We start from the raw sequence: 23,203 nt of genomic DNA, 5'->3' as shown, positions 1-23,203 counted from the left end.
CTTTGCTATTTATACTGAAGTTGCTTTGCATGTCAGATGTTGAAAATACTATATTTAAGATTTTAATAGTAGTTTAGTCCGATTAACCGTTTTGCTTACTTTAACAAAACTAAAGCTTCAATTAATTGAGCAATAAGCTTTGTTTTAAATTGTTGACAAATGTTTTAACCCAGAATGATTCGCTTGTTAATACCTCCTAGTTTTCTTTGTAAAAAGATTTTATAATTATTTCCAGAAATTAAATAAATTCGGATTTAAAATATTCAATATATTTAGAAATTTAAGTTTTATTCCATTTATCGTTACTAAATCAATTCTCTTTACTTTTAGAAATAAATATGTTAAAAGTGTATTAAAAACTCCTCGTTAAGTTCTCCAAATTGAAAAAATGACTGTATTTACAAAATAGTTTGAATACAGCAGCAAGAGGGGGCTGCCAACCCAGCAACAATAGTCATTAATCATAATCATAGACTTAAGATTAACATTTCCATTACAAACTAAACACGCATTCATATCGCAACTTAACTGTTAAGAGAGTTACAAATAAATTACGAGTATTGTGACTTTGTTCTATGTGAATCAATTAACAAAATGACAAAAAAGAACATTATGAATTGGCTGGACTGGAAACTATGAAAACTAGATTTAAATTGGCGACAGGCTGCGACGTTGCATTTCACTCAGATCGGGATGCCAAAGGTCCAGGATGAGCACCAGACGCAGTTGTGTTCCATTGTGCCAGACCTCGTGCTCGAAGCTATCGTCGAATATGAAGAGTTCGCCCTCATGCCAAGTGCTGTTGATAAAGAAAAGAATGTCCATTCGTTACTTGATGTGAAAAATGGAAGAGTATATAAATAAAAGTTTAATAGTATACAAATACATAGTTTGTAGTATATTTGAATACTATAAAGAAATACATATTAGTTGGTTGCTTTTGAATTTGGTATTTAAAAATAATTCTTTAGAATTGCGACCATTGTGTTTAACAACAAAATAATATTTGTTCGTTGTATGTATTTTTCTCATATTATATAAATCATTTTTAATAAACACAATTTTAATTATCCGCATAAAATGATTGAAACTTATTTATGTACTATTAAAAAACTCAATCGAAGTGACATTTACTAAATTGTTGAAAAGCAAATGTTTGATAACTATAAAAGACTCTTTTGTATCGTCATACTTTCTACGGTATAGAAACGATGCTATCCCATAGATAATCATATATACTACAAACCATAACTTTATACCATATATTTTAAACTATATACTAAACATTACTATTGTATATAGTGATCAAATTTGCTTTATTAAGCTTGTAAAAATATATTTAAAAGCATTAAAAACTAAACCATCTTGAGCTTAAGCTTCAAGCAAATAGATTGTATAACTAAATATGAATTATAAAATTCTTATCTAAGCAGTTGTCTCTGCCTTTCTTACTCACCGCTGCTGTTCGGCCACTCGCAAGCTGGTCAGCTGTGGCTCTGGCGCTACGAGCGTGAGATGGGCGCGCAGTCTGCAGTTGGTGGGTCCGCAATGTGGCCAGACATGAGTCTGCGCCTGCATGGCGCTGAACTTGACCTGGCCACGCAGGCAGCCGCTGGACGCAGGCAGCTTGTCGAGCAGAGCACAGGTCAAAGGAGCGCGCTGACAGTTGCTGTGTTGTCTCTTGCCCTGGGCAAACAACTCAAACTGCTGCCAGTTGCCTGTGTGACGTAGTTGTTCTGCCTCTGGCTGAAAGTTGCCGCGTGCATTAAGCAAGGATAACGCCTCCTGCCGGATGACACGCCAGCTTTGCTGCAGTTGCTCCAACTGCGAGGCATAACCCGTCTCAGCGGGTTGCCAAAAGGGTTGGGCTCTCAGACCTGGCTCGTTGTACAGCGAACGCTGATAGACGCTGGCAAAGAATTGTTTGTCCGCACCACGCTGATGCAGCTCCAAGGCATCCTTATTTCGTCCCAGACGCTGCAGTGTCTCGCCCAGCACCACATAGAAGTAAGGCTCCTGTGTGCCAACTTCCTGTGAGTCGATGGCATACTGCAAATAGGGCAAAGCTCGCGCATAGTCGCCACTGAGCTGCTTGATGGCTAAGCCAAAGTGCAGCTGAGCAACTGCATCGTTAGGCCAACGTTGCAGAGTTTCAGCTGCCACCTGCTGCAGTTTAAAGTAACTGTAAAGAGAACTGAGTTAGATAACTTTCAACTGAGCAAATCTGCCACTCAACACACCCACTTATTGGCCATCAAATAACTGAGCGAGAGCTCATTACGCAGCACAGATTCCGCCGGATAGCGCTCGATGAGCAGTTCATGGATGGCCACCGTCTGCTGCAGATAACCTGGTAAAAAGAATGGAAATTAATTAAAATATATCATAGAATACAAATAATAATTATGAATCTATGAAATCAAACTATTTTCTTATAATAAACTCAATTTAATTTAAGAAAAAAAAATCTATTAATGAACGAACTGAATTTACAGTAGAAAAATAAATGCTAAAATTCATGAAAATATAATTAATAATGAAAAACTTATTAAATTAATATAAAACTCTTTTTTATATTTCCATAATAACAACATTCTGTTGTATGAACATTTATTATAATTTTGTAATGATATTACAAAATACTTTGGTCTGAAAATGTTATTAAAACCATAATTATCTGGTTAATATACATTTAACTGTAATTTTAAAAGCTACTTATGTATATTAAAATGGCCGACAACTCACCCAGAAATCTCAAGTGCTCTATGCAGCGTTCACCGGCCGATCGAAACTCTCGCTCATTGGCAATCAGCTCGTTGTAGGCCAGATAGCGTTTGTAGGATTCGATGGCCTCGTGAAGCAATCGATTGCTATGCTGCTTCTCTGCCAGCTGCTCCAGCGCCTGCGCCCGTTTCAAATGAGCCAACGGCTCGTGTGCGTATGTGTGTGTGAGCTTGTTAAATGCGCCCAAAACTTTGGCAGGATTCTATGGTTAGATCGGGAGCGTGATGATTCGGGTTAGAGCAGCATGCAAACAGAAACAGAGAACGAGGATTAGCAAAAATATGCAAGCAAGATTGATTAGAGCAATAAATTAAATGATACTCAATTGTAAACCCAATTTGGGTAACTTTTAAAGTAAAAACATTAAAAATCTTAGGAATTTCTCAAAAATTGAAAATAAAATAAAAACAAAGTTACTAATCGATTCGGTTTCAGATGTTGCAAGCAACAAGTGGGTGTGTCTAGTTTGCTACTTGCAACAGCAAATGAGAAACCTCAAAACCAACTAGCAAGAGTGTTTTTAAAAAGGAATAACTTCAAAATCTGCCAATTCATAAGTACGTAAGTAAATTAACTAATTGTTCAGCTAATTAAGTTATTAAAACTCTGAAGGGTATTTGTTAATAATTACTTAAGAACTAAGCACATGAACTTATTAAGCAAACATTAATTATAGCTATGAAAGAAGTTGACTTTTTATGTTTTTTTTTCTAGTGATTGTTGAGCTTAAAGTTTAGGAAGAGAAATTACATATTATAGAAGATAAATGTGTTTGAATCAAAGAAAAACCTAAACTCACCTCATCGATCATTTCGGCATTTGCCTTGCGCAGTTCTTGCTCGAACAGATCATCACCACCGGCTTTTTCTTCGGCCTTAGGTTGCTTGGGTTTTATTTCTAATAAGGGGAAATATATTATAAGTGTTTATAAGGTGTCACTTATAGAAGCTTAAAGTTTAAAGACACCCAGTTTGAACGGTTAAAAGGCTCCAGCTTATAAGTAAAGATTAGCATATTGATTACTTCAACTACAACTATGACTTACTATGCAGATTAACGTAATTTTTCTTAGAGTAGGTGTAACGTATGCCATGATATCGGATATATATTTAGAATAGAATTATAATACGAGAGAGAGTTATGATTGATGATGGGGTTTTTGTATCAGTTCGAGATGTCGTTGTGGTTGTGTAAATTGTACATTTAGTAATTACGTGTCCAGGACGGATCATCCGAGTCTGGATCGCTTTCGTATTCCTTGGCCGGCAAACGGCCATATTTCGCCTCCAATCGACTCATCAGCTCAGCGTCATCCACATCCGATATCTCGTCCTCTTCCTCATCGGTGATTTCCTCCTCATCGCTATCGTCGTGCTCGTAATCCTCAATATCGCCATCCTCGTACTCCACATAAATATCCGTAGGTCCATGTATATCAGGATCCGTTTCAGGTTCGTCTTCGTGTGCTGGTACTAGTTCCGGTTCCGGCTCAGGTTCCGGTTCAGGCTGAGGTTCAGGTTTAGGTGCAGGCCTTGCGACAGGTGGGGAAGCAATTTTAGCTTCAACCTTTGGTTCTGTCTTCGATCTGTACATGGCACTCAATTGCTCGAATGTCTCTGGCACATAGCCTGCATTGATGGCCACATTATCATCGCTCTCATCCACATCGCTGATCTCCACTTCGATTTCCTCTTCGATTTCAATCTCCTCCTCGGAATATTCCTCTTTTTTTTTGGGAAATAAGTTATTCACAATTAATTAAGCATTAAACTGAAATTAGAACAAATTCCAAATATTTGCAAGTTGAACTTGAAATTATTTGGAATCAACTTCGAACTAATCCGAAGTTCAGCATGGTTATAGAATAGAATAGTTTGTCAACCGTCATCTAGCGGGGGCAGCTCCTCGACATCATCGGGTATATTATCCTCAGCGGTCGCTATGGTCAGTCGTCGTCTCATGTTGGCCTCCGGTGTGGGCGGCTGTTCCTCGTCTATGTTTGGTTGGTGACAGAGATTAGTAAGCAAATACAGTTGGCAGGCAACAAGAACAAGAAGCCATACGACAAATTGACATACATAGATATTGGCGCAAACGTTTTAACAAAGCTGTGACTACAATAATAGTAATAATAATATAATCATAATAATAATAAAGTGAGAAGTAAAACAACAATTAACACATGGGCTGAAAAGTCCCCGGGCCTGACAAAGAAAACTTGCTTTTTTTGGATCAAAATTGGCGTTACTCATCAACTTAATCTTTATCAAGAGCATCGCAATCATTCCAGAGCCGCTATAACATTTCAATATAAATTTTTTAGAACGATTTATTTTTTGCCTCAAAATAGGCTTCAATTTCAGTGATAATCTCTTCAATCGTGCGAAATTTTTTATCGGCGAGTATTTTTCCAGGACTGCTGACCTCCAAAAGTCGTTGGGAGCCTAATCTGGCAAATTAGTGGATGTGGGAGCAATTCGAAGTTAAATTCAAGTAGTTTTGTCACTGTCATTGAATCATGAACACATTCTTGTTGTTGGTCAAAAGTGAGCAAACGCGGCAGCCATTTTGAAGAGATTTTCTTATAGTCAAATGCTCATGCAATATTAAGCCAACATGTTTTTTTTTGATATCTTTACGATGTTAGCTAATTGACTCAAATTTAATTTTCGATCATTCAAAACGATTTTGTGAATTTTTTTTATATTTTCTGGTGTGACCTCCCCATTTGGACGTCCACTGGGTTCTGCATCATCGGTGTCTCTACGACCACGTTTAAAGTCAGCAAACCAACGTTTAATTGTTGTTTCTGATAGAGAGGAGTCCCCATAACACTTTTCAAGCCAAAGCTTTGCTTGAACGGTATTTTTTCCCATCAAGAAGCATTGTAAGATTAGAAGACGAAATTGCATTTAATCCATTGTTGCGAAAATAGAAAAAGTACTGTCACTTTTGGCTCAATAACTTACAAACTAATGAATAGAACATCATGAAATTTTAGCAGCTGTCTTCTGAAAGATTGTATTAACTGAAAAAAAGGTGACTGCAATAAAACTAGCACAATCTATGTGTAAGGCCCGGGACTTTTCAGCCCACGTGTTATATTATATATTAGACTTAAACTGTGACATCAATTCAAATTAAAAAGAAAGTGCAAAATTTTGGTTCAAATCTCCGAATCGAATAGAAAAGCACAATAATCGATAAGCACTTATCGATAATGTGAGGATTGGGTTAATTTTGAAAGTTAGTTGATTGACAACATTTAACGGAAATTCACTTTACATCGAGTACGTTTTGGTTTTTAGATATTTTGTAGATGCTGTTTTTTTATTGAGGCGTGTTATTTAGAACATTACAAGTTCTTGGGTAAGCAGAGAGCATTATTGATTTTGGTTAGAATTTGGCTAAGCAGCATTGAAAACTCACTTGTATTCGGATTATTCCTTATCAATACAAGGCGTGAGACAAGGGCAAGTGCAATGCCAACGCCAAATTTAACGGCAACTGGAAAATTTGAGTTTTCATTTTAGTCAACGAAACGTAACAATAACTTTACTATAATTTGCAAATATTTCTTTCACTTTTTTTGCACTTTCTTGTACAATTCTTTTTTTCTAACTTTTAAAATATTATATATAAATATTTTTTTGGAGCTTGAAATAACCTGAATCTTTTAACCGTTCTGTGGCATCTGATTAAATCTTAAGGATACTTACGAGAACCCAGCCAAGATGATGTGGTAGCTGCCTCTTCTTCTGGTTCTTGCTCTGGCTCATTGTCTTGCTTAGCTTTGGCATTGGCAGCTGCTTGACGTTGCTCAGCCTCGTCGTCCACATCCTGATCAAGAGACTCGAAATCATCCTCATCGTTGTCATCCTAAGAAATAAAACGTTAATTAGTTGAAAATCTGATAGGTTGAAGAAAGCATCTACGACTCTAAAAAGTATATATAATATATTCTTCTTTATTTATCTGTACCCTTCTGTCGTTCCGTATAAGTTCGGGGATCTCACAGACTATTGGAGCTAATCATTGCGCTGATAAAAATTCAAAGCCTTGAGAACGAAGTAATGATATTTTGTTTGGTAATCGGTCTATATTGTATATACTAAATATACTATATCACTTCTATAGAAATCTGAAGAACTTTTCATATAAAAAAATATTTCCTTACTCAATCAAATACATTTGGAATATGTTTACTACTTTCAGTTGTATGTCTGTTACCAGGGTATCTCGTATTCGAGCACTCTTTAGTAAAGCATTTTGAATTATGTATTTCTTTTAACTACCTGGTCAAAGTCATCATCATCGTCGGCCTCATCGACAGTGCTTTGAGCTGCAGGCTCAAGAGATTCTTCCGGCTCCTCGTTGTCCTCTTCATCAGCTTCTTCCTCAAAATCATCATCGTCATTATCATTGTCCTCATCATCGTCCACTTCAGCTGTGGTTTGTGGCTGAGATTGCGAAATAGCTGGCTCTTCCTCCTCCTCATCCTCTTCATCGGCATCCTCTTCGTCTTCGCCATCTACTTCATCGTCTTCCTCAGCTGTTTCCCAAGCGCTTTGAGCTTTAGATTGCGAGACGGGTGGCTCAATAGACTCCTCAATCTCGTCATCGGCATTATCTTCATCCTCATCTTCATCCTGCTCCTCATCATCGGCTGCAGATGGCGCTGGTTCCAAGGATTCTTCAGGCTCTTCTTCATCCTGAAACATAAGTAAGCTTTAAATACGATTCTTGTTTAATGGGTTTCAATTCTCACCTCATCTTGTTCCTGCTCTTCCTCCTCAGCAGTTACGTTTTCAGCAGCATTGTTATCCTCCTCTTCTTCTTCCTCCTCCTCTTCATCGTCGGCTTCGTGCTCATCTTCAGCCTCCTCTTCAACAGAATGCGCTTCATATTCCTCGTCATGTTCATCATCATGATCATCGTCATGCTCATCATCATGATCATCTAAGGCCGCTTCAGGTGAACCATGTGCATCGTGTTCATCCTGTCGATGCTCCTCCACCCAGCCATCAAAGTAGTTAGAGTAGCGAGATTCCGACAACGGAGTGTCCACTGCAATCGTTCATTTATGATCATTATAGGTTATCTGATTTCAATTCACTTTACTTACCATCCTCTAAGCCCCGATTCTCCAATATAATCAAGCCCACGAGTCCCAGCAGCACAGCCATCAACGAGAAGAATATGATCTTGGCACACCAATGACCTCCAGTGCCGTGTGAATGTTGCACGTGCAGGTGTACATCATCGTTTCCCATCTTTGTGATGTGAACGCCATGAGAAGCTGTATCATCGTCTTCTGTGAGCGTTGAAAAAATGTATTTTAACACACAAACAGAGAAATTTGTAACTAGATAAGCCGCAGTTTAAATACCCTCGCAGAGTAACAACAAAATTAACAGTGTTATAGCAGTCCGATCAGGCTAATTTCCACATACGATAATAATAACAATAAGCTTCATTACTACCAAATTTAATGAAATTAGCTTTATAACTAGCAAAGTTATTAACTCAGAAAGTCACGTTCAGACGGACGGACGGATTTACTTTTATTTTAAAGACGTTACACACTGCCTTACAAAATTGTGTTACTCTCTGCTAAGGTATTTGTGACAACAGCTTAGTTAACGATAAATTAAAAACAAACTCAGATCGCAAGCGGTTAATACAAGCAAACTGCATTTAGTAATTTACTAAATTGAATAATTGCATCAAATGCATATTTTCATAGGGAGGTAAAGTGAAGGGGGGATGACAACAAATACTATAAGTTGCTACCTTGGAAGCTTGACTGCCGCAAGACGCTTATGTCCCCCTCGGATTTGCGATCATCTACACAGAAAGTTAGTTACACTCGTTATCAAACACAGCAGCTGATATTGAAGAGTGAATGTACGAGAGAGAGATAACAGATGTATGTGTGTGCTAGTGTGTGTACATATGTGTGTTGTGTGTATGCATAAGTTGTTGGTGTTGATGCAAAACAAAGAACGCGCAGAGTCATGCGCTTGGGCAGATGGCCAAAAACAAAAAAAAAAGACAGAAAAGAAACCCGAAAGAATAAATAAAAATAAAAGAAACGAAAAATCTGTGCATAGTATTTTTGTATGTATGTATGCACTACTATTGTGCGTGTGAGTATCTGTGTGTGCATAAGCATTTTTGTGTGTGTGTGTGTGCGGTGTCCAAACTCTGGTGGGTGTAATGAATGTCTGGTCACGGAAGTGTCTTGACTTTGTGTACATTATTTTGATCATTGAATGCAATGATAATAAATTAATAAATTCAACTTGTCAACTAGCAACTCGATTTGCTTTGCAAATATTTCATGAAGCTAAACTAGCATAGACTGCTGTCATCAAGATGGCGACAATTGTAAAGAGAGTGATGATCCCTCTCAGACAGAGAGAGAAAGAGATAGAAAGGAGCTAAAAATCTACCGGTATTTGTTTACGTTGCAGCGGCAGATAAAGCAGATAAATAAACGTTTCATCTTTATCGCACAGGTCTTTAAATAAACACGAGCTGATATTTCGGAGATACTATAAGATAATATTGAAACATATGAGCGAGCACCGCAAAAACTTCTTTAGCCCATTGAAAATATTTGAATAGATTTTATTGTAGCGCGTGTCCCAGTAGCATGACAACGTATAGAAATCATAAAATGAAAAATATGTGTAGGTATGTATGTATGTCTGTAGTATATAGTGTATTTAGGTATACTTTTTCTCAGCGGCGGCACACGCATAGCGACAAAACAGCAAAGAGCAATGTATAATTTTATATAATAGGGCAAAGTTATTTTTAAAGGCGCTCGACAATATTATTTATGCTAATAAAAGAAACAGACAGATACGTTTTTTTTTCTAGCTACGAGTGTGTGTTTTTGTATTCTCTTTTTGTAGTGTTTGAAGATCCTGCAGATCCAATAAGTTGTCAAACTTACCACGTTTTTTGCGCTTATCCTTGCGCTTTCGCGGCTGCACATCGCCCGACATTATGCTACTTTTATCTTAGTGCCAATGTCTTTGCTGTACAAGTATGAATTTAAAAAACCACTGTATGTTTTTTTTTCAAATTTTTTTGTTTCGGCTTTTCGAAATGCTTGAAACCGACCGCGAACAGTTCAACCGCGATCACCGTACACAACTAAAACTGAATCCGAACAGAACCGAGCGAACAACAGGCGACGATGCTGTCAGTGCTGCCAGCTTTAAGATGAACAAAAGCTAAAAAATTGTCATTTTCATTTTCTATTGTTTAATAATAAGGAAAACAGCAATTTTATTTAAAATTGCTACAAATAAAGTTAGAACTTTCCTATTTTAAAGATTTATTTGATGCCATTTAAAACCCCCAATTGCTCCTCAAAAAAATAGATTTGACGGGAAAACTACAGAGCTGCCAACACTTGCCGCCCACATCTGTTAATTGGAGAGCTTTAATGTTTCGCTTAACTTAAAATAGCGGGAAATATACTTTTCGTACAAACACACGGCAGCTGCCTCAATTGTTGCTTTTAAAAATTCATTATTTACACGGATGTATTGGAATGATTTTATGACAAGCTAAAGCGACCATTTATTAGACATTTATTTTTGGATTTCCTTAAGATGGCGGATGCGTTGGAGGCGAATCAGTGAAAACTCAAACAATGTTTAACATAGCTCTGTTAAGATAAAATAAGGGTTAAGGTATGCTTTCATGCTTATTTTTGTTGTATTCAGTTATAGACAAAAGGCATATTTACATTCGAATTGTTAAATACATTAATAAATTATAATAATAATAATAAGTTATTAAAAAATATTTCATTTTAAATTTAAACTGCCGTTGTTAAATTTAACAGGAACCGATTCATGGCAGCACTGACCTTAGTTACATTTTGGTATTTTTTGCTTCGCAAATGAACGACGCCGGCCACACTGATTTGAGTTTACTACCATAAAAATTACAACAACAACAGAAACAAGAACGGAACGAGGGAAAAACAACCCAGCACAAATTATGTATAGATACGATTGGAATTAAAGTCAACACAAACCCCGTTGAAGGATCCGGGCCAAGTGCAACATTGTGGTAAGTGGCAACAAATTGCAAAATGTGACCAACAGCATCAGTTTAACAATTGCAACAGTTTTGGGCCTGGGCCACACAGTGTTTTGGTCGCGAAGACGACCCAGACAAATCGTCGGCGGCGGTGGGCAGAAACAGAGACAGCGGCGACGGCAGAGCGGCAGATCAATTAGCCACGCCTTTTAGGGCGCATCCTTAGTCAGCAGCAATGGCCGGTGACATGTCGATTGGCTGCGCCGCTCTGCGTAAATCAACCAAATTAAAAAGTTGCACAAGTGCCGCCGATACGGACTCGATGCAGGTGCCGAATGAGCGCAAAGAAAATGGCAATAATACGGGATTAATAAATAAACCACCAACGGCGCCACAGAATATGCGTGGGGGCCTCAGAGTGTATAAGATTGTCATACTTGGGGATGGCGGTGTCGGCAAATCGGGTAAGTAATGCAACAAAAATCAGATTAACGAAAGTTTCTGTTTCTTTTTATCACTGCGCATTTTGATTGGGGACTGCGAAAAATCAATAAATTATCTCAATTTCTTTTACGCTTTGTTTTACGGCCAACCAACCCATGCCACCCCCTCATGTTGTCGTCGTCGTCGTCGTCGTCGTCGTCGTCTGTCGTCTCCGGTATATGCTTCGTGCGTTCGCTCGGCTAACTTTGCGTGTACACAAACCAAAACACACACACGCGCACGCACGCACACATACAACAGCTGTTACCCTGCAGTTCGTCAGTCACAGTTTCTTGGACTACCATGACCCCACAATCGGTAAGTTTCAAATTTGTCGATAACCTTCGATTACATCCCTGAACTTTTCGTTACGTTGCCTCCTTTTCTGTCTGTGTTGTACATCGTGCCCGTTCGTTCGCACGCACAGAGGACTCGTATCAGCAACAGGCGGTAATCGACAATGAGGCCGCACTGCTGGACATACTCGACACTGCTGGCCAGGTTGAGTTCACGGCCATGCGGGACCAATACATGCGCTGTGGCGAAGGTTTCATCATTTGCTATTCGGTAACGGATCGTCATAGCTTTCAAGAGGCATCCGAATATCGCAAACTGATCACACGTGTTCGCCTCTCCGAGGATATACCGCTCGTCCTGATTGCCAACAAAGTGGATCTGGAATCTCAGCGTCGTGTCACAACCGAAGAGGGCAAAAATCTAGCCAATCAATTTGGTTGTCCGTTCTTCGAAACCTCAGCGGCACTGCGTCACTACATCGATGAGGCGTTCTATACGCTCGTGCGCGAGATACGTCGCAAGGAGATGCAGAAGGCGCTGGGAACGGATAACAATTCGGAAAAGATTCACACACGTCATCGCAGTCGATGGTGGCGCATTCGCTCCATATTCGCTTTGGTCTTTAGGCGTAGACGTAACTTGAACTAAAAGACAGCAAATGTAAACGAGACGAACAAAGCTCTCATAGAAAAACCAAAAAGATTCGAAAACTCTTCGGTTCGCAAGTGCAACACAAAGAAAATCAAGTGCAATAATAATCAATGCGTTAAACTATATATTTATTTAGCTATATACTCGTTTATATAGCACAACCAATCATCATATGAATGTACTACCAAGTCTAATCATTATTTTTCGACAAACGAAAAGAAAAAAAAAACGCAAAAAGAATTTATGTATGTAATTGTTATGGCCGAAATTAAATGGCCAACTAACTAATCGACATTTGTCAAAACGTTCGATAGTTTTGTTTTTTGTTTATATATATTTTGTTTTTACATTTTGTTTGTTAACTATGCCACTTGTATTTGTATTGTTGAGTGGAAGGATAAGACAGATGATAATGAGACAATGACAAGAGATGAGATAATATATATATTGAAATATTCATATATATATATATATATCAATATATTTAAGCACCAATCCAAATGATACATATTAGCAATGCACATAACGTATGTAGAGAGTTAATCATAAGAATGTTGATTCCTAACAGACAAATTGGCAAACAAACCAAAAAAAGAAAAGAAAATGATATATGCATTTAAATTAAACGAAAGTTGAAACAACATAAATATATATATCTATATATATTAACGCTAATAGACCCTTTTTCACTTTCCCAAATGTGACGAAGGGTCTAAAAAAACAATAATGTTGAATAGGAAACAATACGAAGCGATACAAAAAAATAAAAAAACAAAACAACTGAATCCTAGCAAAGCCAACAAGTCATAGATCAGGCTATATTATTATAACGAAATGGTCAAGTTAAAAACAGAGATAGAACGAGCTTTAAGTCGCAAAAAAACTGTCCAATAAACAAAACTGAAAAGAAACGAAACGAAACAAATCGAAACACAAGCCAAGTAAATAAGAAGTGTGAAATGATGAGAATTATGTATTATGTGCATGTATTATTATTATTATAATTATGATTATGATTACGATTATTCAATATATTACGAAAGGGCGCACACATTAACTAATCGAATAAATGTTGAATTTAAAACGTATGTATACTAAATGAAAAACATATGTATATTAAAACGAAACGATCGATCCAAGGGATCGATTATAAATGCACAAAAAGCGCAAATAGAAGAATCCAAAAATCCACTGAATTGAAATTTTCAAATGTGATTGAAAAAAAAAACACACACACACACACAAAAACTATTCACATACGTTTTGCATTTGTTGTTTACGTTTTATGGAAAACGAAATGAAACACAAAAATGTTTCAAGTGTTAACGCTTAAGTTTATTTATTATATCATTATTACGATTAGTTTAAAAAACTGTTCTCTGTTTTGTTAATTACTTTTTAACTTCCATGACGTTCTCTAAGCATCACCGTGAGTTCCTCTCATCAATGTTAACTGCACAGTCAAATACTATTTGTTATAAAAAACAATTCGAAATTGTTACAAGAACTTATCACCAAAACTGAAATTATGTTAAACAAATCAACACAAAATGAAAAATCAAACAAAATCGAGCTATGTAAAATTACAAATCGAACGTATTTGTAATTTAATGTTTAATTATTTTTTTGTCAGTTAATTAAATGCGGGTAAATGAAAGCAAGCTTTCCAAAAAGAAAAACACATACAAAAAAAAATTTATATATGTTAAATATTATCACATACGAGATATGTATTTCCCATTAAACAATAACACGACACTAGCAACTAGTAGAAGAAACAAGATTGGAGCAGAGCGAACCCAACTTGCATTGTTTTCTTTTTTTGGGAATTCAATTTAGATCGCTGCGAGTGATCAATTGATCTATTTGATTCGTACATTTTAAATGTAAAACAAATAAAATAAACACAAAAAAAAGACCCTCAATAAAAATTTTTGAAACCCCGTTAAGCAAAAGGACTTTTTATTTCAGAAAAAGGGTTCTTCCAGTCGTCTTTGTAAATTCCAATTAGTAAAATAACAAAATCTTTACAGAAGCAATAAGCACACACAGATTTTCGATTTTTATAGTTTTTTTTTATTTTTTATTTATTTAGTAAAATATTCCATTTTTTTGTAATTTTGAAAAGAAATGAATTTTTGTTTTTTTTTTGTTTATATATGTATATGTATACATATACATACATATACACATATATAATTCTAATTTTGGTAATCTGGTAAATGTGTTTGTTGTTGTTTTATTGTATAGGAAGCAAAACTTTGAATGCACAAATTTACAATTACTTTCGACGCGTTTTCATTTGTCGTTTGTTGTTTTTTTTTTATAAGTTGTGTAGTAATAGTAACTGTAGAAAATAGTTTATATATATATACATACATATGCATATCGCTTATACACGTATGTATGTATATATATTAATATATGTATGTATGTGTATGCATATGTATATATACCATTTGTAGAAAACGGCGCATTTTCTTTCTTTTTTTTTGAGTTTTTGTGTGAGAATTACACGATTTGACGGTACAAAATACAAAAAGAGACATACACATAATATGTACTGTATATATATATATATATTATTTATATATAGGTATATAATCCATATATATATTTTAGTATTTTATAAAATCATAAAATACGCTCATTTATCTTGTGTGTTGGTTTTGTTTTGTTATTGTTTAATTTAATGCAAAATACAAATATTAAAAACTCGAACTTGCTTTTTTTTGTTTGTTGTTTGCACATGAAAATTGAATGCATCTCTCTCTTGTGGCTTACGTTATAAACATTTTCATCATTTGTGTCTATGTTTTGTTGTATTGTTTTGCAAAGTACATATTTATAATATTCATCATTCTTATTCATTTGCTGCATTTTGTTTAGGTTTATTGGCGGTCTCTGTTTGAATTTTTATATATATATATATGTATGTATGTATATATATGAGTCAAAAAATTGTAATTGGTATGTTTATGAACTCTTATTTTTTTGTTTGTTTTCTTCAGTATTTGTTTTAGTCCGTTTATCATAAATTGTTTGCCTTAAGACTTTCGAAAAAAATGAATAACTGCATCCATCATCACTCATCAACACACACACATACGCATGCACACACACACACACAAGCACGCACGCAGGCACACAGATGCACACTGAGAAACGTAGTAGATATTTTAGTTGGCTTTTAATCTCAAATAATCAACGGATACGATGATATAGGACATAGTATGCATACATATATAAGTGTGTATATATACGTATAGATTGTATATATACGAGTAAGTATGTATATTTGTAGTTGTTTTTGTTCTTGTTGATGTTGTTGTGTTGACTGATTTGACGCCGTTACGAGTTACAAATAATAATAATAATAATGCAATATTTATTATTGTTGTTTTACTTCGGTTAATAACTACTCTAGACTGTATATAAAATCAAATCCGCATTTGACAATTTGCCCGGTTTTCCTTCTTCTGCTTCATGATGTTGTTGTTGCTGTTCTTACTCTTGTGTTCATCAATAGTTGTTGGTTGTTGTTGTTCTTGATGATGATGTTTTGCTTGAATGTTGCTTTAAGTTGCCGGATTCCACTTGTTATCATCTCTGGTATTGCAGTGCTTACTTCCATTCTTCTTGTTATTCTTGTAAAAGTTGTGTGTGTGTGTGTGTTGTTTTGTTGTGGTTGTTGTTTGTTTGTTGTTGTTGTTATGTATATAGATTTTTTTTTTTTGATATTTGCTCTTTTAGAGCAAAAGGCATCTGGTCTTCTTCCGTTTTTTAACTTGCAGTGCAGCCCTAGTTGCTGTCTCAAATACCTCTCGCACACCCTCCTTCGACTTGGCCGAGCATTCCAAATAGGCAAAGGCATTAATCTTCTCAGCCATGGCGCGTCCCTCCTGCGGCTTCACCGGCTCCTGCTTCATCTTTGCCAGATCCTAGAGATGCACAAAACAAAAAGATTAATAAACGTTCTTCAGAATTATATTACATTATTGCTTACCCGAATTGTGTTGGGATCATTTCGCAAATCTTTCTTATTGCCTACCAAAATGATTGGAACATTGGGACAAAAATGTTTGACCTGTGTGTAAATTGAAATGTCGGTTAAGATGTTAAATTCCATTCATGTTTTTCATTCTTACCTCTGGCGTCCATTTTTCGGGAATATTTTCTAGTGAATCGGGTGAATCCACTGAGAAACACATAAGTATAACATCAGTGTCGGGATAACTCAGTGGTCGCAGTCTGTCGTAATCCTCTTGACCAGCTGTATCCCATAAGGCCAACTCCACCTGTAAAATGACAATTATATATATTGAAAGATTCAATAACAGAATCACGCCAATCACGCCATTACAAACAGATTGATTGTTGCATATAAAGATGTAACTGTCTGGGTGTATCTGTGTGTGAGTGTGTATGTGTATGTGAATGGAGTGATAACGCCCGTTAAGTTTGCAATTATGTGTAGCACACAAAAGCGTTGTTCATCACAAAGACGAAGTCAGAGCAGACGAGACGAGAGTCAACTTCGAGTTGCAAAGATAGCAAAGGAACTTGGCGGAAATGCCGAATGTATTAATCAGACACCACAATACGTAGCAATGACGTGAACGATACAAACACAAACACACACACACACAGATACACACATTTACGAAGAGTTTTATATTTACATTACGTATGTATGTATGTTTATATGTATGTATGTGCATCATATGTAAGCGCTATCCAAACACAACCGCGGCCATATTTATTATTGTGTGCTGCGCAAATTGTTTATGCCGAAAAACTTATTGAAAATTATTAGAAACGAAACATTTTGCAAAATAACGACAAAAACAAAAATACACAAAACATGACTTAATGCAAATCAAAAATGGCATACATTTTTGTTGTTGTTGTCGCTGTATTTTTATTACAATTGAGAGCGAGAGCTCCAAACGTGTGAGAGCACAGGTACATGATTGGAAGGGGATACGGGGAGGTAGGAGAGACAGCGCGAGCGGGTAAGAGTGAGAGAGCACGCAAAAGTGTATGTGCGCAACGGGCTTGTATAAGACGAGCACAGCAAGAAACGGAAGGAAGAGAGCTTGCTATACAAGTACAAGTACATGTATTAGTAGTAGTACTAGGCCCTGTCTGTGTATATTCGTGCGTACCAGGGCTACTTATGATTGTGTGTGAGTGTGTCGGTGTTTCGTTATGTGTGCAAGGAATGAGAATGGACGGGTGTGGAAGAGAGGGTGGGGACTCAAGTATTGCCTTCCGACAATTGATATTGACTCACAACTTGCACTGGAGAGCGAGGGAGAGAATGAGAAACGGGGTGTGATGTGGAGGAGAGAGTGGGATGCTAGTTGTGAATATGAAAAATGAAAATATACAAAGCACAAATCAATGTGATCAGATGATCGATTATTCGTGTTAAGACGATGGGGGAGTCTGTGGTTATTGACTTACCTGCTTGCCATCGACTTCGATATCGGCGACATAATTCTCGAAGACGGTCGGCACATAGACCTCGGGGAATTGGTCTTTGCTAAAGACGATCAGAAGGCAAGTTTTACCGCAGGCACCATCGCCGACAATTACCAATTTCTTGCGAATCGTCGTCATTGGAGGTTCTGGAAGTGGGCAGAAGAAGAGCAGAGCAGAGATGCAACGGCGACGTCGACGATGCGTTCGTTGCGTTGCGTTCTGTTTAATTTATTTGCGAAAACTGCGCGAGCTGGTTGAAAAATATCAATGTGAAAAAGCCATACACACACACACACACATACACAGTCACCACACAATCTCTCACTCTCTCACATACACACACTTGAGTCATACGCTTTGAATGGCTCTCTCGTTTGTTGTTGTTGGTGGTGCTGCTGCTGACGATCTATAGAAAAGAAGAAGCATCACCCAACTGCCGCATGAGGCGTTTTTGACAATCGCCCGTCGTTGGTAGGGGGAGGGGTTCTTTTTGGCCAGTTTCAGTATATAGTATTTGTATCTGTGTGTACGTCAAGTTAACTGCAATAATTTGCTGTCTTAAATTGTTCAACACATGATACATTTGCATGTCTACATACATATACATCCATTCGTATGTATGTCTGTACATTTGTATGTATGTATTCGAAAGCCCGTGATTTCATGCGCTGGTATTCGTATTGGTAGATTTCCCATTACTCCCAAATGTACAGACACATTTTAAGCGTATTTACTTTTCTTTAATTATATGTACGAATGTGTACGTTTCGAGATAGTCCAATGGTCGCGTCATAGGTCTGTTTCCTCGCCCGCCACCAACTCTTCGTGCGTTTATTCCAAAAACATCATCATCCACTCGCATTTATGTATACACATACATACATACATTTATATGCATGTATGTTGTCTGTGAGTTCGATTGCATAGCTGTGTGCGCGTAGCTGTATGTGTGTGTGTGGAATTTTTTCACTGCTCTTTCAACTTTTTCTCACTTACAATTAATTATATTTTTTTGTATTTTGGGAACACTCAGTACGAATTCGACACTTAATATGCTTACAAAATGGCACAAATATGTTGATTCTTATGCGGCTACCGTTATTCGTTTCGTATAAAATGTATTACAATTAAAAATTCGACGTTTTTTTTCTCATGCAAAATGACGATGAATTTTCTTGGTAGATGAACAACCAACGCCTTCGTGCGCAGCGTGACCGCAAGTCGAATATCTAAATATACTACATTTTTTCGAAATACCACTTCCGCAGCTACCAAGAATTTGGCTACACTAAAATGGTTATTGGACAAGTTTTTCAAAAATACATGATTTTCCAAAAATATATATTTATAATCTTTCAATATTTTTTCGTTTAATATATATAATCTAATATTAAAAGTTTTAATTGCAAGTTTGCAATATAGTTTCAGTAAATTTCGCTATTCTTATATGTAGTTTGAGCACTCTATAGAGATGGATATTCCCTTGAAATCAAAATAAAAGTTTAAAAAATATTTATGGTCTATAAATTAATTAAAATAATCTTAGTTCAAGCGCAGAGGTTCTTCAATAGCGGTGAACTCTGATTTTCCCAAACTGTGACTTGTACCTTAAATATCGTCTATCGATAATTATTTCCTTAATATATCTTTTTACTTGTATCAATTACTTTAGTCGTATTAAAGCATGACCATGTTGTTTGAGCAAAATATAATATTTAAAATAAAAGAAGTTTTAATGAACATAATATAGGGGAATTTTTACAAAATACAAAACTATACGTTACAAAGTACAGCCAGCTGGTATTTATTAAAGTGGTATATTTTAGTATATTTTTTTGTGGTGTTGCAGCCATATGCCGGTTTCTGATCGCATGGCCAATATTTGTTAAATTGGGTCAGGGATGCGTTTGTTTTTTAAATTAAATATATGAATCCTATATAAATAAATGCTAGTATTGCAAAATGATCTAACTACTGTCCTTAAGTGAAAAGTTACACAAATCAGAAAGCGTTGAATGATAAGGAAAATAGAAAAATTAAAATCATTCGTTATTCATTATTAAGAAAGTTTTCGTAAGTATGCCAAACAACAAATCAAGCAAAGGATCAGCCAAAAAGGTTGGAAAGCGTCAAAGAAAGTCATGCCAAGAAAATTGCAAAGGCAAAAGAGTCAAACTTCAACAATCAAATAAACAAATTGAAGAATGTCCCCAAGAAGTTCTTCAACGTTATCTTGGTAAGTTTTAAAACATTTCTTGTGTATTAGTTAAGTTACCTTTGCAATTTAATTTCTTTTATAGCAAACTTCTACGATGCATCAGACGAAGAAGATACATGGAAGATCAACAAGAATTTCTTTAGAGCTCCCGAAGTTATTAAGGATAATAAGAAAAAAGATCCCGAAGATGAGGATTCAAAAGAGGAGGATGATGATAATAATGATACTGATGATGATTTCACGAATGGGGGATTTGAGAAACTAGTTAATGCCACCGTCGTGGAGGTTAGAGCCGTGCCAGAATACCAAGAGTCCGAAGAGGAAACCGACGAGGAGACATACTCAGATACATTAACGTTTGACATGGATGACAGCGAAGACGAGGAACAGGAAACTGACGATGGTGACGAGGATGATCAAGAGAGTCCCGTAGACAGTGCCGAGGAGCACGAATCTGATCAGGTCGAAAATAGTGAGAATTTGCGTGCAGATGGTCCGATAAATTCAGAATTGGAAAATTATGAGGATAGTTCCGTAGATGCCGAAGCACTTGACGATACTTTTGAGCAAGAGGACGCAGCACATAATGGCAAAGAATCGGGAAATACCCAGTCTGGTCTCTCCCCCAATCCTGCAGCACACTTTTATGCCCAGCCAAAGGCAGAAGCGGAGCCGTTGCCCGAGTTGAGCATTTTCGAGAACAGTTTGAAAACGAACAAGGTGCTCGCAGTGCTCAAGCAGGACATGGAATGGTATGGCACCGTGATAGTTACACTGCTTAGTGGTCGGATATCAATTAACGGCTACGAAGCACCCCAACTGGAGCCGTTGACAATTTACTCACCCAAGGGCTTTAATTGGGTTGTCATTTCGCCGTTGCCCAACAAAAAGGTGCCCAAAGATCCCTTTAACTACAACAACGCGCTGGAAGAGAGCTTTTCGCGGGCTCAGCTTGAAAATATTCTCAGCAATTTTGATAGACGACGCGATGCAATTGTGCTGTTGCAAAGGAATAGCGGAGCACAAAAGATGCTCAACAACTTTGCCACACACATGGCGGAGAATGTGTTTCCGCTCATTAATGCCACCAATCGACCACATTACGCTAGCGAATATCTGCTGAATTGCCTTTTGCAGCGTGCCGATGATCAGGAGAAGGGTTTGCAGGTGCCTAGAGTGTGGACGAAACTGAAGTTGCTGCCACATAGTCGCGTCATGATAACTGGAGGCAAGGGCGTGGGAAAATCGACGCTGTTACGCTATCTGTTAAATCGACATCTGCCACAGTTTGGCAGCGTCTTACTGCTGGATTTGGATATTGGACAACCCGAAATGTTCGTGCCACAAACTGTTTCTTGCAGCGTTGTCGATGCCCCGCTACTGGGACCTGGATTCTTTCTCAATCGGCAGCCGGACAAGGCGTTCGTGGTGGGCCATGCGAATGTGGTCATGTGTGCCGAGCAATATGCCCATGCTGTCAAGTCTTTGCTCTTGTATTGTCAACATGAGGAACGTTACAAGGACATGCTTTGGTTGATCAACACCATGGGCTACAATAAGGGTTTTGGTGTCGAACTGATGGCGCTGCTTGTGGACGCTGTGAAACCCACATCATTGGTGCAAATCTCCAGTCGTCGGCCCATTAACAACTTCGATGTGTCGCTGGACAGCGCAACTCTTTCCCAAGTTGTGCCTACCATCTATGTGGACGATGCCTTCAAGCTGAGCCTGCCGCTGCCCAAGTACGCAATGCACAAGCTGGAAAGTGTTGTGCCAAAGCAGCAGCATGAGAAAGGCCAAAACAAGGCCTGGCGCATGAGTGCCAAAGATATGCGCTATTCCAATATTCTGGCGCGGCTCAGCGCTACGCTCCGTGGGAATGCCAAGCATTTGACCGAGTGCCAGCCGCTGAAAATATCGTTGGATGAGCTGCAATTCCTGCAGCTCACATCCGATGAGCATACGCGGGAAGAACTCATTGCTGGTGCAGAGGTCAACATGGTTTATCTGTGCAAAGCTCCCGAAAATGACACCCACACAATCGAGTGCCTTGGCATTGGTGAGTCTACAGACCAATCTTCCTGTCCTCTCCAATCAATATCTTTATTGCTTGTTCGCAGGTGTTGTGCGCGCTGTTGACTATGAGACGAAGACGCTTTACCTGCTGCCAGCGATGCCTCTCGAGCGTTGTGCGGACGTCAAGTGTTTGGTTATTGGCGGCGACATGTGCTTGCCTCAGGGTTTCATCAAGGATCAAGGTGCTTCCGTCACCAACAATGTGCCTTTTGTGTTTGTCATTGATGACTCCAAGTCGTCAAAGAGCGTGCAACAGATATATCATCGTGCTCCTGGTTTTTTGGGCAATCCAGCCAACAAAAATGTTTAAGACATCAAAACGTAGGTAATATAGTAAAACTATATTATACGGGGTAGAATGTAGTATGAAGATCCAGCAGATCCAGTCAACAAAATGTTTTCTTAAAAACCCGAAACCTATTAGAATTATGTTGAAACTATGTCATAGAAATATTCTACAAACCAAACGGACATTGTTCATGAAGAACTGTTTAGTTAAAGTTTTTGTTAACTCAGACAACTTCTAAAATATTAAATTGTTATTATTAATAAAGTTGTAATGAGATATACGACAATACCAGCCCCAAAACGTATCACAGGTATATTAAAAATATATTATAGAAAAAATTGAATGTATATTCTTCATACAAAAGACCAGTTGGTTAACACATGAAGTTTCTTTTTAATAACAAAAATATTATACCAAAATGTTATGTTATTAGCCTAATCTAATGGGAGAGATCGTGTCTGCCCTTCAGAATGCGTCGCATCAGCACTCGACGTCCCTCCGGCGTGGAAATCCTTGTTTCCCAACCGTGGACATTAATACGTTTCACTTCGCGGGGTTTGGGGAAATGGCACCTCACTTTCGGCTTAAGGATGGCACGATCAAAGGCGTGCTTCTGGCGCACAAACATTGTTTGTGCTGTGCTTAACACAGACACACACGTTCTGCAAAAATGTTTAACATTAGTATTTCACACACAAAACAAACAATTAATGGCAATTTTTACCTTTGCAGCAAACCTTGCAACATGATGTTAAGTAATTGTAAATAAGAGCGCAATGTGACCACTGCTTAAAATGCTGCCAGTGTTGAGCAATTGCTACTATCGCTTAAGCTGTATCGATATCTTTGTT

At 37.5% G+C, this 23,203-nt stretch overlaps 5 protein-coding genes across 17 annotated transcripts; 2 read left to right on the top strand and 3 right to left on the bottom strand.

Moving 5' to 3' along the window:
* Positions 1–371: 371 nt before the first annotated feature.
* On the bottom strand, positions 372–9,961 carry LOC133846066 (aspartyl/asparaginyl beta-hydroxylase). 12 transcript variants are annotated; one of them, XM_062280790.1, is made up of 15 exons: positions 9,749–9,959; positions 8,578–8,631; positions 7,910–8,098; positions 7,553–7,851; positions 7,080–7,496; positions 6,504–6,663; positions 6,214–6,291; positions 4,863–4,898; positions 4,667–4,777; positions 3,999–4,508; positions 3,584–3,681; positions 2,746–2,986; positions 2,245–2,350; positions 1,457–2,182; positions 372–799 (listed from the first exon to the last, which is right to left on the bottom strand). In XM_062280790.1, exons 1-15 carry the CDS (start codon positions 9,798–9,800, stop codon positions 649–651), a joined length of 3,228 nt encoding a protein of 1,075 aa, XP_062136774.1. In that variant the 5' UTR covers positions 9,801–9,959; the 3' UTR covers positions 372–648. The 12 variants fall into 12 exon arrangements, with proteins under 12 accessions (XP_062136774.1, XP_062136775.1, XP_062136776.1 ...); XM_062280791.1 differs by having other exon boundaries at positions 7,910–8,095; XM_062280792.1 differs by lacking the exon at positions 4,863–4,898.
* Positions 9,962–10,729: 768 nt separating this feature from the next.
* On the top strand, positions 10,730–13,085 carry LOC133846067 (GTP-binding protein Rit2). The gene is made up of 4 exons (XM_062280803.1): positions 10,730–10,881; positions 10,940–11,315; positions 11,596–11,652; positions 11,762–13,085. The coding sequence occupies exons 2-4, from the start codon at positions 11,087–11,089 to the stop codon at positions 12,277–12,279; spliced, it is 804 nt and encodes a 267-aa protein (XP_062136787.1). The 5' UTR covers positions 10,730–10,881; positions 10,940–11,086; the 3' UTR covers positions 12,280–13,085.
* A 1,877-nt stretch (positions 13,086–14,962) lies between these two features.
* Positions 14,963–18,988, bottom strand: LOC133846068 (ras-like GTP-binding protein Rho1). 2 transcript variants are annotated; one of them, XM_062280805.1, is made up of 5 exons: positions 18,830–18,988; positions 17,752–17,915; positions 16,431–16,580; positions 16,289–16,369; positions 14,963–16,223 (listed from the first exon to the last, which is right to left on the bottom strand). In XM_062280805.1, the coding sequence occupies exons 2-5, from the start codon at positions 17,905–17,907 to the stop codon at positions 16,032–16,034; spliced, it is 579 nt and encodes a 192-aa protein (XP_062136789.1). In that variant the 5' UTR covers positions 17,908–17,915; positions 18,830–18,988; the 3' UTR covers positions 14,963–16,031. The 2 variants fall into 2 exon arrangements, with proteins under 2 accessions (XP_062136789.1, XP_062136788.1); XM_062280804.1 differs by having other exon boundaries at positions 18,766–18,978.
* Positions 18,989–19,617: 629 nt separating this feature from the next.
* On the top strand, positions 19,618–22,695 carry LOC133840010 (polynucleotide 5'-hydroxyl-kinase NOL9). The gene is made up of 3 exons (XM_062271663.1): positions 19,618–20,005; positions 20,070–22,046; positions 22,108–22,695. The coding sequence occupies exons 1-3, from the start codon at positions 19,849–19,851 to the stop codon at positions 22,371–22,373; spliced, it is 2,400 nt and encodes a 799-aa protein (XP_062127647.1). The 5' UTR covers positions 19,618–19,848; the 3' UTR covers positions 22,374–22,695.
* Positions 22,696–22,725: 30 nt separating this feature from the next.
* LOC133846152 (large ribosomal subunit protein bL34m) lies at positions 22,726–23,201 on the bottom strand. Its single transcript, XM_062280932.1, has 2 exons — positions 23,077–23,201; positions 22,726–23,014 (listed from the first exon to the last, which is right to left on the bottom strand). The coding sequence occupies exons 1-2, from the start codon at positions 23,097–23,099 to the stop codon at positions 22,792–22,794; spliced, it is 246 nt and encodes an 81-aa protein (XP_062136916.1). The 5' UTR covers positions 23,100–23,201; the 3' UTR covers positions 22,726–22,791.
* Positions 23,202–23,203: the final 2 nt, after the last annotated feature.

The sequence above is a fragment of the Drosophila sulfurigaster genome, chromosome 3 (genome assembly GCF_023558435.1).
Source record: "Drosophila sulfurigaster albostrigata strain 15112-1811.04 chromosome 3, ASM2355843v2, whole genome shotgun sequence".
Taxonomy (NCBI): domain Eukaryota; kingdom Metazoa; phylum Arthropoda; class Insecta; order Diptera; family Drosophilidae; genus Drosophila; species Drosophila sulfurigaster.
This window is presented reverse-complemented; position numbering and strand designations above follow the sequence as displayed.

Coding starts and splice junctions, on each gene's coding strand:
- LOC133846067 (XM_062280803.1), top strand. CDS start 11,087: ATGGCCGGTGACATGTCGATTGGCTGCGCCGCTCTGCGTAAATCAACC. Junction 11,316..11,595: donor TGGCGGTGTCGGCAAATCGG/GTAAGTAATGCA, acceptor CACATACAACAG/CTGTTACCCTGCAGTTCGTC. Junction 11,653..11,761: donor CTACCATGACCCCACAATCG/GTAAGTTTCAAA, acceptor TCGCACGCACAG/AGGACTCGTATCAGCAACAG.
- LOC133840010 (XM_062271663.1), top strand. CDS start 19,849: ATGCCAAACAACAAATCAAGCAAAGGATCAGCCAAAAAGGTTGGAAAG. Junction 20,006..20,069: donor AGTTCTTCAACGTTATCTTG/GTAAGTTTTAAA, acceptor TTTCTTTTATAG/CAAACTTCTACGATGCATCA. Junction 22,047..22,107: donor AATCGAGTGCCTTGGCATTG/GTGAGTCTACAG, acceptor GCTTGTTCGCAG/GTGTTGTGCGCGCTGTTGAC.
- LOC133846066 (XM_062280790.1), bottom strand. CDS start 9,800: ATGTCGGGCGATGTGCAGCCGCGAAAGCGCAAGGATAAGCGCAAAAAA. Junction 8,099..8,577: donor GCGGCAGTCAAGCTTCCAAG/GTAGCAACTTAT, acceptor CAACGCTCACAG/AAGACGATGATACAGCTTCT. Junction 7,497..7,552: donor AAGAGCAGGAACAAGATGAG/GTGAGAATTGAA, acceptor CTTATGTTTCAG/GATGAAGAAGAGCCTGAAGA.
- LOC133846152 (XM_062280932.1), bottom strand. CDS start 23,099: ATGTTGCAAGGTTTGCTGCAAAG. Junction 23,015..23,076: donor TTGCAAGGTTTGCTGCAAAG/GTAAAAATTGCC, acceptor ACATTTTTGCAG/AACGTGTGTGTCTGTGTTAA.
- LOC133846068 (XM_062280805.1), bottom strand. CDS start 17,907: ATGACGACGATTCGCAAGAAATTGGTAATTGTCGGCGATGGTGCCTGC. Junction 16,581..17,751: donor TCGAAGTCGATGGCAAGCAG/GTAAGTCAATAA, acceptor GTCATTTTACAG/GTGGAGTTGGCCTTATGGGA. Junction 16,370..16,430: donor CCGAAAAATGGACGCCAGAG/GTAAGAATGAAA, acceptor ATTTACACACAG/GTCAAACATTTTTGTCCCAA.